The following is a 16,363-nucleotide window of genomic DNA, read 5'->3' as shown; positions in this document are numbered from 1 at the left end:
AGTATGGTTGGTAGATTATATAACTAAATCAATGTGATCAATTAAACAGGTTAAGTTATTATAATACAAGAAATTGGTTGTAAAAGGTTTGCACAATAACCAGTACCTACTGAACATACTGCAAAAGACATTTATTAACACAACTTGCTCAAAATGAAATACTCTACCTTGACACTTTAACTTTACAAAAACTAAGACAAGATTCAGTTTGGTGACACTGGTTTAATATAGAATATGATACGACACATTATTAATATGTTTCAGGTACATACATTGGAGCATAAACTTAACACTAGTTCTTCTATGAAGCCGATGTCCGTGACATCTGATTCATAGAACAATCTTGAAGGATGTCCAGCTATATCTGACATTTGTTGGTGGTATTCTGTATTGTTATTGCTTGATGATGCAATTGCATATGTCTGTCGATTTAAACAGGCATATAATTTCAAACCAGATTCGCAATTTAAACAAAAACGTAGATAAAGTAAGTTACCACGCCTGCGTTGTTGTAAAAATTTGATAATTTAAGTTCATCAAAAGTTCTTTTGACATTTAAATATAAGTTATTACACCATGGCCACTCTAAACTTACTGCAAATCCCAGATTTCTCAATGTTTCTGCCGGTTCTAATACATCATCAGAAGAAACATCATCGGCATGAACAATGACAATGTTTGGAACTAATGGTCGATCTCCTTGATTCAAACCAAAGTATTTTTCAACAACCGAAAGCAACACCGCACCTGTATTCACTTGGTCACCACCTAGAAAAGAATTGGTATTGAAACTTTTATTTAAGTTGCAAAACAAAGAGGAGTTTATAGGTGTGTGTATTTGTTTCTGGTAGACTAATACAAAGTGACATATATATTGTTTTTGTATTAGTTTCAGTATTCACAAACTATCAATTAACAATTCAGTTCATTTGAAAAACTATGATATTATTTTAAAAATCAACTGCCACTACAGCAGCTGCATTTAGTAGCCATTGATATGTTACCTGCTCTGTAGGGCAATATGCTGATCTTGGTTAAGAGTTCTAGTCTGTCTTCTATGAAGTCAGAAAGCTGAATTGTTAGCTCATTGTGGACTCTGTTTCCGTATGAAATCAAACCCACCCTTGCACTGTCATTTTGCACTGAGAAGTGGCTGCAATAGAAACTTGGGTTTTAACAAAACACGACCACCATGTTTTAGGTGAAGTATATTAAATACAGTGGGTTAAAATGCTTTCAAATCAGAAATTCTTTACTACAGGCGTAATGGTGACATACCCGTATAGAGTCACCAACTTTGCTTTGAATTCCACCCAGGAATTTAGGTTCCTTGACTGTTTTAAAGTGAGAATATCCCTGTTTAGGTAAGGAGGACATATCTCTGTGAAAATATTATGAGTTGGTTGTTTTACTCTTACCAAAACAACCAGTGTTGGAAATAGAATAAAATAGGCATAGAAAATAAAAAGTTAATTGTGATTAAATGTTATGCAATAGTGCTTAAATGCAATCAACTAATTAAAATCGACTTAACTTAATTTTGGGCTACACCGACTAGTATAGAAGAATATCATGACTGTCAACTAAAAATGTTTCCTTTCTTACTGGCACAACATGGTGCAGGTCTGTCCCATGTTCCATCAATCAAACAGTTCAAAATTTGACTTTCAAATGGATGAATTGAGTAGTCAGCATCACACTGGTATCGACAGGCAGACCCTGGTGAGTTCCCCATTGAACAAACTGCTCTGCTGTTGGCTACACTTGGTGGGAGATTGCAATCGACTGAAACATAAAGTCGTTGAACATGCTTTGATTTTATTTGTGTGTATGATGGTTATATTGGGCCAGGGGTATGCATAACTATATATAAATAGGCGGACAGAAAAAAACAAAGTTCATTGTTTTATGAAATGTAATCTATTCAACCCATATTGAAATATCATGCTGTACATTTATGTTTTAAAGGACAAATTTGAAAATATTTTTAATGGCACTTACATTGCATTCCTCTGCAGGTTCTTGAGTTAAGGTTACATCGGTTGGTGTCACAGCAGCATGTACATACTGAGTTTGTTCTATCACCGTTACATTGTCTTTCTCCTCTTTGATCTAGTTGAACCTATGAAAGAAGTGACTTCTATTCTATACGGGTGAGTTCTATGTTGCGCCATGCCAGGGGAAATGGAATTTAGACCTAGGTTGACCTTTTACCCAGGTAAAAGAAGGTTTATTTATATGGAATAGCCATATTGTTAATAGGAAGTTCATTTCAATCTCATATATTAAAGACAAAAAAACTTTTTGAGAAAGAACAAGTCATACTAACACGTGAAATGTATAATAGGATATTGACAAAACTACGTATGGCTCAATAATGAACAGAACATTTTTATGTTTTTTGTACATACTTGTACACGGGCATCAGTTAAACAAGCTTCTGTTTGCTTGCATCCTTTCATGATGATTGTCGTAGAACCCCATCTTCTTTGTATGGTCTCACAAGAATCCTGCAATGATATAAATAGTAACATGTGTAGCATGCTTCAATTAATAAAATTGAATTTTAATGAAAATTGTTGTTTAAAATCATAGATTCAAGTATGTACTCCACATATTAAATATTGAAATATTGAAATTGCATTGGAAACATATGGATTATTTTGTCCTCTAACTTGGCCTGGTCGGCATGTGCGAAGATCCCCATTCATTATACAATCGAACATTGTTGGCTGGTTACTGCATGTCCAACATCGAATCCCTGAAACAAAACGCCAACTTATTCTCTCTGTATTAAATATGAAATAAAGAGTCATTTTCTAAAACAACTGTTTTGATGTGCAATAATCCCAATAAGTTATTTTTATGTTTATTTTATTGCTAAAGAAATTTGACCTGAACTTAGTTGGTAAAATCCAGTCATCAGAATAATAATGATAACTTCACGCATTTCTCTGTCTTTTTAAAGATTTTAAGTAGTAATGATCCAATGGTTGTAGTTGTATGAACATAACTAGCCAATTGACGACAGTTTTGTTAAATAGTCAACAGCACTGAAGATATAACATTGCCTAAGGCACTTGGTTTGGTTAAACAACTGCCTCGGTTGTTTGGCAAGTAATTTATTGCGTTTATATACAAATAGGTCACATATTTATTAATAAGTAAAATTTGAGACAAAAATGTCGATGTATTGTTTTTATCTTTTCAATCTAAATAATGTTAATATTTGTTTAATATCTACCTTTATTACGTTTAACGAATGTTTCTATTCGTCATGTTTACTCATTGAAATTTAATTGCACTTTTTAAGTTTTATACCTAATATTTATATAATCAAAATATAAGGATAATTGTGTAAATGGTTAGAAATAGTGACTAAATTAAATATTACAGTCAAAAAAGTATGAACACAAATTTTACCAAGGTATGTGTTGGAATGGCAATATGAAATACTACATTTACACCCATGTATATCAGTACAAACATTTTGGCATAAATTATCATTTAAATTACCACTTACATGGCGAAAATGTAACAGAGTCACAAAATAACGTTTAAATCTTTTTTAATTTAAACTGGAGAACAAACTATTCATGTTTTTACAATTTCCGATCATGTGTAATCTTAATTTACCTAAAAGTGCATTTTCTACACCCGATGTGATATTTTGGACACAAAATAGTTGCCAATTTGCCTTATAACGCGTTTAAACTTCTTTTTAATCATTCTATGGCTTTGGTCCAACACGTGGTTTTTTAATCGGGGAATCCCCTATAAGACATAATTTTAATTTTCCAAGAAATAATCAGTTTTGCACGCCTCACAACGAATGAAATTCGGTTCCATTTGTAGGTCAATTTATTCAGTAGTTAGAATGTCTACCACGAATTCTTCGCTCACGAATGGAGTTGAAAATGCTAAACGTGTCGCCGCTTTTACCGCCGCCAACAATTTCGTACAGGTATGTCGTATGATGTATTGTATGTTAAAATCATATTGCTTGTTTGATCAATGTTTGTTTATACCAGAGCCATAAAAATAGCTAGTAGTCCACCCCATTGTTACGTAAAACACAAATTGAACGGCAATTTGGGTCCAAAATAACACAGTAGGTATAGGGAAAATGTATGTTTTTCGGTTAAGGACAGAAAAAAAAGCCTAAAAACAAATTTAAAGGTTAAAAAATGTAAAAATCATGTGTTATTTGTTTTCTGTGTCCAAAAAATAGAATTAGAAGCGCTTGATTTGCGACATTTTAGTCATTTAATGCGGCTAAATTTATATATTTTTTCCAAAAAATGTTTGGTAAGGTAAATAGAAGCTGTTTTACACCTTCCCACAAAAGGAAAACACAAACAAAACGTAACAAGTTCGTTTAAACCCATTGCCAAAATCACTACTTTTGCTTTATTTTGGTCACAAAAAGACTGCAGTTGGACTACTCGGTGTTTATACGACTCTGGTTTATACAAGGGTCACTTAAATATATGTGTGTAGTAAACTACGACTCTGGTTTATACAAGGGTCACTTAAATATATGTGTGTAGTAAACTAGTAAAAATACACTAATTATACATATATTTTAGAATGGCTATGTAATTGGTGTTGGCAGTGGTTCAACTATAGAATATGCTGTAGAACGCATTGGTAAGTAATAAATCACACTATTTTCACTAAAGTATAATGTATTTTTAATTTATTTTTATTCTTTGATTAGCGGAAAGAGTAGAGGCTGAGAATCTTAAAGTGACATGCGTTCCAACTTCATTCCAAGCCAGAGAACTTATATTAAAGTACAAGCTTTCACTAAGTGATCTTGACCGACATTCCAAGCTTGATGTTGCTATAGATGGAGCTGACGAAGTGGATGAGCAATTTACCCTTATCAAGGGTGGGGGGTAAGCTATTTACACTAGATTTAGTTTTGTAAAACCACTAGCCAGAGAAGGTCGTTTCAGAGTCGAATACTGTTTTTATTGAACTAATTTATTGAACAATTTTTTGATAGAAGCTACTGTGTTTAACCCCTAAACTTTCTAATGAAAAAATAGCTTAAGATCTACCATTTTATAAATTCAATTTTATATTTTAGTGGATGTTTGACACAAGAAAAAATTGTTGCAGCGGCTGCCAAGAAGTTCGTAGTCATTGCAGATTTCAGGTATAACTATTTCATTCTGGTTAAAAACTATTTCTTTAAGTAATAAATGATGTCTCTAACATTCACAAGTTTTTGATACAAGTTGGTCATAGTATTTGTGCTGAAAAAAGGATGTTTTTATTTACCTTGTACATTTCTGTAACTTAGTTGTTCCATTATGTTCAGTCAGTCTTGTATTAAAATACTTTTGTTTAACATACGTTACATAACCAATGGTTATATTTCAGAAAGAAGTCAACCAACCTTGGTGAAAACTGGAAAAAAGGAATTCCTATTGAGGTTGTTCCAATGGCAATTCTTCAGATTCAAAACAAAATAAAAGAGAAATATGGGGGAATCTGCACTATACGACTTGCTAAAAGCAAAGCAGTATGTGCTCTGTATAAGTTTAAATTATCGGCAATACTGATGCATTCAGTTTATTTTTTATTTTTTGAAGGGTCCAGTGATCACAGACAACGGAATGATGATTGTTGATTGGCAGTTTGATAAAAGTCATAACTGGTCTGAGGTCCACCAGTTTATTAAACTTATTCCAGGTAAAATATAGATCAGTTTACTTTAGTAGGTGACTCGATGTTATACCTCTTTTTACTCACAGGTGTCGTAGAGACTGGTATATTTTTCAACATGGCCGATATTGTTATATATGGTACTGAAAATGGACAGTCTGATATTAAAGCAAATACAACTGTGCTGACAAAATAGGATTTAACTTGTAACCAGACACTGCTGAACAAACTGTGCAATCAAGAAAATACAGCTATCTTCAAACAAAAATGCATTCATATTTAGTATTAGTATTACCCTAATTACAGGGTAAATAATTTTAATCCAGAAGATCTCTCAGGTTGTTGTCCTTAAGTTTAAAGTTTGTCCACCATGATCTTCAATTGCTTGTTTTGTTTTATAATACCACTTCTTAATGTTGGTGTGGGTTAGAACATCATGAAATGAATCGAGGTTTTCCATCACTGATAGAACTCCAAATACAGACTGCAATATACAAATATGGTAGAAGTTGCATTTATACACTAACCTATAATATTGGTTATTTGATTGTGCAATCTTATCCCTGAAATGTAAATATGACATTGGTGCTTCTACATTTAAAATTTGTTTAAGCTGTACCTTCAACTTATCTTAGATTTGTTCATCTACTTACCACATCTGCCAAATTTGGTTTACTGCCCCCCATAAATGTTCTACCTTTCCCAATTGCTTCGGTCCATTTATTACAAGCTTTATACAGATCAAGTCTGACATTCTCATCTAGTTTGTATCTGTAAAAATGACATTTGTTGATACAGAGGGTATTAATAAAAATGCACAAAATATCATGGTTCTAGTGAATACTTCAGTAGATGTTCATACTTTGTCTTTAACCGCTTTGCGATACCCCACATAGCGATTGAACCAAGATACTTTGCAACAACTCCTTCCCAAGTTCCATTAAACCTTCCTTGCTTTACATGATAATCAAACGCCTGGTAAGCTTCTCTGTATGTTCGATAGACGTTTGGTGAAATTAAATGCACCAAGTAGTCATCTGCCCAAAATCTCCATTCTGCTTCCTCCCTGAAGAAAAAAAGGCTAGTAACTCCCAAAAGCTAAAAACAAAGCATATACTTTCTAGCATCATTTTCAACAGTTGCTAGATCTGCTTCATCGGATATGAGCCAGTGTTTGTTTAATGTTTCCTGCTTTGATTTACCATCTTCTCCAACTACAGTGGTGGTTGGATAGCGTTTAAGCAACTCTGTAATGTTCATGCCTTCATTGATTATGTAACTTGACAAAATGCTGATAATCAGAGAGGAATCCCGAAGTTCCTGAAACAGTGAAAAGTAGTAAATATTATTCTACTTCATGCAAGAAAATAACATTCAATCTTTCGAACTTACTAGAACTTCACCATTTTTCTCTACGGTAACCAGAGGTACTTTCTTGTATTTTGAAAACTTCATTTCTTTTTTAAAAATAGGATGAACTTCGATGTTTTCAAATGGGATCCCGTGAGCAAGTAAGAAGCATCTTGTCTTGGTGCAAAATGGGCAAGTCTGATACTGGTACAATTTGATTGTCATGCCATCCCATTTGCTTGACTGCAATACAAACATGACACGATTTTTTAAGGTTTATTTCATCAGCATTTCTGTTTGTTAAAAAATTACACTTACGTTTGCACATTCACTGTTCTTGTGGTGGCATCTGATAAACTGTTTATCTTTATGAAGGTAAACACACATTCCACTGCCAAACAGCATGGATAAAACCATTGTTTTGTACGAACCATGGCCATAATTTTGTCGCCTCGAAGACGGAGTATAAGTCGTAAGTGAACTTTTCTGAATGTTTGCATTGTTAATTCTCGAGTACGCAAGTTGAACTGGAGCGGCATAATATACGCTGCCGCATATTGAAGTAACTCGATGAAAATTCGTAATACGACACAACCCCAACATTATTACTACAAGTTATATGATTATTAGTTTTAACGAAAACAACTACAAAAAAAAACAAGAGATGAAAGATCTAATGCGTGAGCACGTTAATTAAACAAATTTGCATAGTATTAATTAACCCTTTTACTGCAACGGTCGACTGAGCTGGATCAAAAACTTTTAATGCGTCCCCACTTAAATGGAAATAGTGTGATTCTGGCGTGACTTCCCCATGCATGGCAGTTTACTTGACTCGCAAGCGTTACAATCAGTATAATTACTCATTAATTTTTACTCATCGATTTTATACACTATGGTTTATAAGGCTAAGCTTAGTTTAAATTATTGTATCGAATACAGTCGATAAATCAATGGTAAAGTACATTTTAAGTACGAGTTGGCGCCTTAAACAAACAGAAATGTAATCGTTAATTACTCGCTAATTAGGCGATCACGTCAAATATGGTTTATAAAACTATGCTTAGTTCAAAATCCTTTATAGAGCAGTGCTCTTCAACCTTTTTTGGGTTGGTGAACCCCTAAAGTTGTTGCGACAAACTCATGCACCCCTGATTGTTTTAACGTAAAACTCATGACGTTCCTCGATTACCAGTGATACAAGATATAGAATCATATAAAAAAAAAACTGTAGGAAAGTGGCTAAGTTTGTTAAAAATGTTCAAAACTGAATATTATTGCTGAAAATAGTTGAAGTTTGTGATGCACCCTTGTATACCCTTTTGTTCTGGTGTACCCCTGGCATATTTTGGTGCACCGTGCACACCGGTTGAAGAGCACTGTTATAGAGTACAATCATTTAATAAAAGTTTAAGGTGCATTTTGAATTTGGCGCATTTGATCAAACAGTAAAGTAATCGTTAATTAATCTCTAATTATGCGGTTTCAGTTCTGAAAATTTAGTCTAAAAATTATAAATATATATTATGATATGATTTCAATCAAGAGATTAAAGAATAAATGCTAGAATTAAAAATTAAGGTAAGTGCGGAAGAAGTCGTCCAAAAACAACAACAACAACAACAACAACAAGAGATCACAGATCTAATGAATGAGCACGTTTTAAACTAATTAGCATAATATAGTAGAGTCGGGAAGATGGGACACCTTTAACACATAATATCCAAATAGCCTGATCGTGTTTTAAACAATTAACAACGGTGTGTAGAAGTCGTTAAGATACGGTTTTACAATTCATTAAGTGTTCTTTGTTTACTACTAAATAAAAAGAGAAAACAAAATGAAAAGGTGTCCCATCTACCCCCACCCTGCTATATTAATTATTCCCTTTACTACAACGGTCGACTGGGCTCGATCAAAAACAAATCTGAAGTAACCAACGAAACGGGTTCTAGTTGCCATTGATGACTGTGGAGCAGTAGGCAGAAAGTATTTATTCATGCAATATGATTAATGAAACTTATGACGTATGGGGATTAAGTGATTGGTAAAGAATATGTGTAAATACGCTTTGTACAACTCCTGTACCATGTGTTTACTGTAAACTTACACTAGTTAACGTTGGCGTCGCCTAAAAACGTTTGTTTTCATTAATTTTGACAAACCGTAATCACGCAGTAATTAGGTAATGTTAGAAGTTAATATTAATCATATAATGTTAAATTAAAAGTAATGTTTCAATTACGATTAATGATAATACGGTATAAGAGTAGTGCATTTAATGCGTCCCCAATTAAATGCTAATAGTTTGATTCAATCGTGCATCGTTGTGTGGATTTCTTATCTCACCAACACGTGCCGTCGTTTCTCCCAAATCCCCAAACAGTGTTTTCGCTATGTAAAGTGCATGAGGAAAGTAATCGTTAATTATTCGCTGATCGTGTGGTTTTAAATCTGAAAAGTCTAAAAATTATAAATATATAATATGATTTGATTTCAATTAAGAGAATAAAGAAAAATGCTAGAATTAAGAATTGAGGTAAGTGCGGAAAAAAGTCGTCCAAAAAACAACAACAACAAGATGAACAACTGTTTAAAGAAAAAGGATCTATATGACCACTGACGTGCTCAACAACAACAAGAACAACTGTTCGACGAAAAGGATCTATATGACCACTAACGTGCTCAATAAGAACACAGTAAACCAGGAATAGAAAAGACCAGAGGACTCTAGGAAAGACGTTACGCATGAAACAAAACGATTTCTTTTGAAACACAATGTTTACATTGTGATTTTCGGAATATGGTGCGGAAAATTGTAATAGTTTTTATTGAACACGTTATTGAACACGTTATTGAACACGTTAGTGGTCATATAGATCCTTTCTCGTCGAACAGTTGTTCTTGGCTTTGTTGTTGTTGCTGATAGGGCGATTATTTTCCGCACTTATCTCAATTCTTAATTCTAGCATTTTTCTTTAATCTCTTGATTGAAATCAAATCGTAATATATATTTATAATTTTTAGACTGAATTTTCAGATTTAAAACCGCACGATGAGCCATTAATTAACGATTACTTTCCTCATGCACTTTACATAGCGGAAACACTGTCTGGAGTTTGGCGGGGAACGACGGCACGTGTTATATAAGATAAGAAATCCACGCAACGATTCACGACTGAATCAAACTATTAGCATTTAATTGGGGACGCATTAAATGCACTACTCTTATACCGTATTATCATTAATCGTAATTGAAACATTATTTTTAATTCAACATCATATGATTAATATTAACTTCTAACATTACCTAATTACTGCGTGATTACGGTTTGTCAAAATTCATGAAAACAAACGTTTTTATGCGACGACAACGTTAACTAGTGTAAGTTTACAATAAACACATGGTACAGGAGTTGTACAAAGCGTATTTACACATACTCTTTACCAATCACTCAATCCTCATACGTCATAAGTTTCATTAGTTATAATACATGTCTAACTACATTCTGCCTACTGTTCCACAGTCACCAATGGCGACTAGAACCCGTTTTGTTGGTTACTTCAGATTTGTTTTTGATCGAGCCCAGTCGACAGTATAGTAAAAGGGTTAACTATAATATAGCAGGGTGGGGGTAGATGGGACACCTTTTCATTTTGTTTTCTCTTTTCATTTTGTTTTCTCTTTTCATTTGGTAGTAAACAAAGAACATTTAATGAATTATAAAACCGTATCTTTACGACTTCCACAGACCGTTGTTAATTGTTTAAAACACGATCAGGCTATTTGGATATTATGTGTTAAAGGTGTCCCATCTTCCCCGACTCTACTATCTTATGCTAATTCGTTTAAAACGTGTTCATTCATTAGATCTGTGATCTCTTGTTATTATTATTTTTATTTTTATTATTTAATGCCAGGAGTAGGCGGGTTTAAACTACAAGAAACATTCTACACTGTTAAAAAGACCAGGGTATTCTTAAGTTTTTAATAATTTAAAGTTAAATAAAAAATATGTTGGAAACACTTGGAATTGGGGGATTCCCCCTGTGTTGCAAGTTTCGAGAATTGAACATGCCATATTTAGTGTGAGGTTTTTTGTGAACTTAACAGATGTACCTGTATTTTTTTAAATTGTGCGATCTTAGTAACCTACATAGCATTATTTTAGGAAACTGGAAGGAGGTTGCTTTTAGTAACGTTGTTATGTTAAAATGAGGTAAGTTTTTTAAATGTATACACAGGTTAATCGCCTTTTCCCTCTGGCGCTGGTGATTTTTTTTCTTTTTTGCTTGTTTTTTTATGGAATTTAAATTGTACATGATTTCATTAATCTCTTCCTTCATTGTAGTTCTACTTACCGAAGATATCAAACGCACCATACATACAAGAAACATAGAGATGGTGATGACAGTGATTACTTGAATTCCCAAAGCCCCCGACGTGACAGTAACCGTGTAACTCCTCCCCGCTATGTTAAAGCCAGATCTCGTTCTCCCATACGACGACCATTCTCCAGTACCAGTTCATCAAAGTTTAGAAGTCCAGATCGTTACTCAATAGCAGAAATGTGTGTGTTAACTCTTTTTTCTGCACTTTTCTAGGTTCTAATGCTTTTAATTTACCCACAGATTAAAAAAATTGGTCTGTGTTTTCAACTTTTCATAAAACCTGAGAGGTCTTAGCGATCTGTAGACAATTCACATATGTGCCCTTGATAATCATTATAGCTCTATTAAACCCTAATAAATTCGGAAAAAATCAGCGGAAATTTAACTTTTCAATCTGGTATAATGTATTACTCCCATCCCTTGTATTGTATTTTTGTTTTGTTGCTAAGCAATACTTTGTGTTTCTCCGTTTCAGCATAAACAAGAAGCATTCGCCTACAAATTATTCCACCAACAATTGGTATAAACACAACAGAAGTTACCATAGTAGATGGCAGCCACGTAACCACAAAACAAACCCTCAAGATGAGAAACCCAACTTTATAATGGATGTGGACCACCGGATGACTAGAACTGTTAAACTAGATGAAAGCAAATCATCATCAGAAGAAAAAGCTGGAGGTTCTAATACTTTAAGTGGTAAGATGAGCAAATGAATGTAAAGTTGTATATAGTCTATGGCATAGCCTGGGACTATCAGCCTTAGTTTAATTGTGTATTAATTCATACCCATATTGTTCTGCGTTATGTTATACTGCATTAGTAGGTAGACTAGATTTTAATGAATAAATGGCATTAATCCAGCAACTAAAGAATTTTTACACAAATGTTTTATTTCATACAACTTTTTATGGTCTCCTGCATATTGATACACTCGCTCAAGACTGATATCCATCTTCATTACAAGGCAAGCGCACCATGTGTTTTGTCTGCTTTGGCCATAATATTAATTATATGAATGAGAGTATGAGGAATGGAGACCTATGTTTTTTTATAAAGATTCAAAGGATCTTACTGCTAAGGTTTGGATTGATGAAGCTGAAAATGTATTTCGATCTGACTGTATTACAATCTCAGAAGTTACGCAGCTGTTCATTAAGTGAGTCTATTACAAAATATTATGTTTTATAAAATGCAATTGTTGCTGTAAAATATGTTGCTTGCATAAATACAAGTCCTTTTTAGTATTTGACAATAGAATGAAATTTAATGCTATCTCTTAAAATGGCTTTTACAAATATTCACCGCATTATGACAACTTAAAGACGAGAATATCCCAAATTAGTCAGCAGCGGATGAACAAAATTGTTTAAAGTAAAACTGAAGCTTGAAGTAATAAAATCCAATTGCAGCTTTTTAATGAACTTAGAAATGTTGTATTCTGATGCTAAGTGTAGAATTGTAAGCAATACAATTTGTTTAATATCTTTACCTACTGTAGTGAAGATGAGTCTTTAAAAGAGAAGTTACTACCAGTGATGGAGAAATGCTTGCGTCGATTGTTGTCTTCCCATTTAAATCACCTCAAGGTTATAAAAAGTAAAAAACAGCAATCTGGTTGACAACAGCAATTGGCAAATGTACATTTTCTGGGCCTGATTCTTAACAGTATTTGAAGCTGAAAATGTATCCTCAATTCCCATGAATTTTCTTACAAGTATGATGTGTTTTGATGCCACCACAGTGTCCAATGGTTCGTTTGCCCAACTTTATTTTGATTAAATCTTCAATCTGTCTGTGTTCCAGTTATACTGGCATTTTGCCTAAATTACCATGCTGTGTTTTAACTGTGATCTGTGCAAAACCACCCAATTTACTTTGTCTAAATGGGTCAATTGATTGGTAATGTCATTTAGGGCTAGGTTTGTTTATTTTTATTGGTATTTTTTTTGCTCAAATTGTTTTACAATGCAAGTTTCTACTGTGTTGTAAAATAGAAAAAAAAGTGATATTTTTTTTATTTTGTCCCAAATCAGTACATTGCATGCGTTTTAGAAATACAGTGCCTAATCTTCTTGTTTTTAAACAATTAAATTTATATTCCGCTGAAGTATTTGTTTCCTTCAAATCAATCACAAATCGAGTATTTATTTGGGTGGTAAAATGACAGTAACCGGTGTCGTGATCGTAAATAAACTTTAGCTATAGAAACAATTTTCATACAAATATGTTACGGCGGTTCAAGCACAAAACCGCTGACGCACACAAATTTAATTAATTGTATAAAAACGGTATTAAACGAAAAAACACTGCTCAAAAACAGATGGAACGATTATTTACATTTTATTAATATTTTGATCATCGGAGACCTCTTGGAATTATGCCAGTGTTCATTCAGTACGGCCACGCCGAAACAAAATGTTTGCGCATCTCTGTAATAACATTGATACTGAAAACGTTTTACCGACTTGATATGTTAAAGTAAATCCCGCATATAAGTAACAATATATAGTTGTTTGGAGTAAGATGGGACACCGTTTCATTCTATACAACCACATCCTTTATTCCACTTCCATAAAGCGTTGTTATTTTTTTCAAACACGACAAAAATACTTGGTATCCCATCTTACCCCATCGTACCCTGGGTATTGGCATAACATAGGGCGGTTATTGGTGTATATATGATGTTGTAGAACTAATACCTATGTTGTGTTTAAGTTAAACAGCAGGCGACTTACGAGAATCTTTCGACATAATACGGTGTATCCGTTACAGTTCGTCTCCTTTACACCTTCATTTATTTTTGTCCATAACTTTAACTTTCTCTTTGATGATATAGGAGCTGGGGTGAATGACGTCACGCGTAATCTTGTCGGGATTCGTTTGACCGGAAGTACCTTTAACGGAAGTGACGATTCAAATGTTAAAACTAATGTATGAGGAAATACTTCAATTATTTTATTGGTCCAACCAAGGGATGGTTACTAACAGGTTGTCCAAATTGTCTATGGATAAAGCAATTAGAAATACAGTATTTATAAAACAATCAACCACAGTTTACATACGCGGTAAATAGTAAGTCGGGATAAGGTATACAAAACAGCTAGCTGCTAGAACACCCTTATCGTTGCCCCGCCATGCGAGTGTAAATAAGTTCAATTCATTCATAATAACTATAAGTTATACAGAACCGCAACACCTTGTTCAAGACGCATTTCTTCATCATGCCACCCAATCCATGCGTCTTTAATTCATCAGATAAAGCATCGTATCTCCATTTTCCGTCCTCCAATTGTCTAGGCATTTTTGAGCATCTTGCATATGAGCTACGCTTAGATATACAATGACCGTAATGGCAACCTGGCAAAATTAAATTATTGAGACGGTAAATTAATTTTTTTATATATTGACTTTGTCAAATTCAGCTTTTATTTCATCTTTTAATCATACCTTTAATCAGTTCGAAACAGCACCACAGCACGATCAGGCAAATTTTCATGGTGTTACTTGTTATGCACTTTGTGCTGGTGTATATCTGTTTTCACTGGTGCGCGATTTATTAGCAAGATTCTGATGTTTGAAGTCCTTTTAACAGACAACACACAATAGTTGATATACTTTGACCAGCAAGCACGATTTTTATTCCTACACACAACCTTCAAATATAATCAACAGTTTAAAACAATTTTAATAAGAGTGCAGGAAACATGACAATAAACTGCAACTGTAACAACTGCTATAACTTCCAACTCTTCAGAACTTTTGAGTTTACGGTTATCGACAAGGCTAGTTATACGAGCTGGTAACATTAAGGAACAACTAAACATTAAATAAGTGTTATCGGCAATAATAGTCGAAAGCGTAAGGCTTCATACCATTAGGTCGAGAAGTATCGGATTAAGGCAAAGTACTTGAAGCTGACGCCTGTTCACCACATGGACAAACAAATAAAAGAAACCGCAGAAAAACGCGCTAACAGTCCAGACAAACAACAAGTTCCATAATTGCTTAAGCATAAATGTATATCGTAGGGTAGGGGAAGATGGGACACCTCATCATTCTATTTTCTCGTCACATTTAGTGGTAAACAAAGAAAACTAAAATAATTTTAAAATCGTACCCTGACGAGTGTTAATTGTTTAAAACACGATCAGGATATTTGGATATTCTGTGCTAAAGGTGTCCCATCTTCCCCCACCCTGCTATAACACATTCGTAGCATAGTTTTTGACACACCCCTTTACTTCATATATACTTATAATGATTTCTTGCAGTATCTGCCCGAAGCTATTTGATTTTACTGCCCCTATTTCACGAATTGTCAACAACTAAGGTGTAAACTACTTAGATTTCTGTTTTGCATCGAAAGGCAAATCAATAAAATAGGTTTCTGCCTAAAGATGGCGTCGTTGCATTTCCTAAGCGTGCAAATGCAATTGTGTAACAATGAGAATCATTCTACGTTAGCGCTCGTAGCGAGCGGACACCAAAGGGCATGGATAAAGGTCCAAGCTTTGCGCAAGTTGTGCACCAAAAGGGTGGAGGTTATTTGAAGAGACCCACCTGCCTTAGCTTCAAAACTAAGGATCAATGCAAAAGAGAAGATGTTATCAAAATCATAGAAAAAGAAAAATTTTCAGTTAAAAATTTGATCGGAATCACGGAAAGAAAAGGAAACCTAATAGATGTCACATGCACTACGAGAAAAGCTGTATTGGATTTGTACGAATTACTGATCAAAGTAGATGCACTATACTCGGTGAGACTTTATGAGTCAGATAAAGTGAACGTGGCGGTAGGATGGGTGCCAATACCTTTCCCTAATGAGGTCATTAAATCCGAATTCCAGAACAGATGCGGAGAAGTTAAGCATATTCAACATAGAAAGGACAGAAATGGCTTACTAACAGGAATGCGAATTCTCACACTGGATAGGGCCGATATT

At 34.0% G+C, this 16,363-nt stretch overlaps 5 protein-coding genes and 1 long non-coding RNA gene across 13 annotated transcripts; 3 read left to right on the top strand and 3 right to left on the bottom strand.

Moving 5' to 3' along the window:
* Positions 1-119: 119 nt before the first annotated feature.
* On the bottom strand, positions 120-3,720 carry LOC100178024. Of its 4 annotated transcripts, none has more exons than XM_026835703.1 (9): positions 3,637-3,720; positions 2,676-2,761; positions 2,412-2,510; positions 2,002-2,122; positions 1,606-1,785; positions 1,279-1,381; positions 1,005-1,153; positions 596-768; positions 120-422 (listed from the first exon to the last, which is right to left on the bottom strand). In XM_026835703.1, exons 2-9 carry the CDS (start codon positions 2,724-2,726, stop codon positions 261-263), a joined length of 1,038 nt encoding a protein of 345 aa, XP_026691504.1. In that variant the 5' UTR covers positions 2,727-2,761; positions 3,637-3,720; the 3' UTR covers positions 120-260. The 4 variants fall into 4 exon arrangements, with proteins under 4 accessions (XP_026691504.1, XP_018668417.1, XP_018668418.1 ...); XM_018812872.2 differs by lacking the exon at positions 3,637-3,720 and adding an exon at positions 3,524-3,565; XM_018812873.2 differs by lacking the exon at positions 3,637-3,720 and adding an exon at positions 3,245-3,323.
* LOC113474471 lies at positions 673-2,760 on the top strand. 4 transcript variants are annotated; one of them, XR_003396128.1, is made up of 5 exons: positions 673-782; positions 1,262-1,364; positions 1,624-1,722; positions 2,019-2,153; positions 2,348-2,576. It is a non-coding gene; the product is annotated as an uncharacterized LOC113474471 (long non-coding RNA). The 4 variants fall into 4 exon arrangements; XR_003396127.1 differs by having other exon boundaries at positions 745-828; XR_003396129.1 differs by lacking the exons at positions 673-782; positions 2,348-2,576 and adding exons at positions 1,111-1,201; positions 2,596-2,760.
* Positions 3,721-3,776: 56 nt separating the features above from the next.
* LOC100185905 (ribose-5-phosphate isomerase-like) lies at positions 3,777-6,501 on the top strand. The gene is made up of 7 exons (XM_002127861.5): positions 3,777-3,964; positions 4,590-4,650; positions 4,721-4,901; positions 5,096-5,164; positions 5,392-5,533; positions 5,604-5,703; positions 5,766-6,501. Exons 1-7 carry the CDS (start codon positions 3,833-3,835, stop codon positions 5,870-5,872), a joined length of 792 nt encoding a protein of 263 aa, XP_002127897.1. The 5' UTR covers positions 3,777-3,832; the 3' UTR covers positions 5,873-6,501.
* LOC100175706 (prostaglandin E synthase 2) lies at positions 5,784-7,700 on the bottom strand. 2 transcript variants are annotated; one of them, XM_026835702.1, is made up of 6 exons: positions 7,345-7,700; positions 7,069-7,269; positions 6,794-6,996; positions 6,521-6,742; positions 6,330-6,447; positions 5,784-6,160 (listed from the first exon to the last, which is right to left on the bottom strand). In XM_026835702.1, exons 1-6 carry the CDS (start codon positions 7,627-7,629, stop codon positions 6,011-6,013), a joined length of 1,179 nt encoding a protein of 392 aa, XP_026691503.1. In that variant the 5' UTR covers positions 7,630-7,700; the 3' UTR covers positions 5,784-6,010. The 2 variants fall into 2 exon arrangements, with proteins under 2 accessions (XP_026691503.1, XP_002128139.1); XM_002128103.5 differs by having other exon boundaries at positions 6,539-6,742.
* Positions 7,701-11,063: 3,363 nt separating this feature from the next.
* On the top strand, positions 11,064-13,632 carry LOC100183537. The gene is made up of 5 exons (XM_002128354.4): positions 11,064-11,246; positions 11,379-11,597; positions 11,894-12,117; positions 12,478-12,577; positions 12,920-13,632. Exons 1-5 carry the CDS (start codon positions 11,242-11,244, stop codon positions 13,038-13,040), a joined length of 669 nt encoding a protein of 222 aa, XP_002128390.1. The 5' UTR covers positions 11,064-11,241; the 3' UTR covers positions 13,041-13,632.
* LOC100176552 lies at positions 13,551-15,418 on the bottom strand. The gene is made up of 4 exons (XM_002128397.4): positions 14,869-15,418; positions 14,618-14,778; positions 14,157-14,315; positions 13,551-13,850 (listed from the first exon to the last, which is right to left on the bottom strand). The coding sequence occupies exons 1-4, from the start codon at positions 14,915-14,917 to the stop codon at positions 13,809-13,811; spliced, it is 411 nt and encodes a 136-aa protein (XP_002128433.1). The 5' UTR covers positions 14,918-15,418; the 3' UTR covers positions 13,551-13,808.
* Positions 15,419-16,363: the final 945 nt, after the last annotated feature.

This window comes from Ciona intestinalis, chromosome 8, assembly GCF_000224145.3.
Source record: "Ciona intestinalis chromosome 8, KH, whole genome shotgun sequence".
Taxonomy (NCBI): domain Eukaryota; kingdom Metazoa; phylum Chordata; class Ascidiacea; order Phlebobranchia; family Cionidae; genus Ciona; species Ciona intestinalis.
This window is presented reverse-complemented; position numbering and strand designations above follow the sequence as displayed.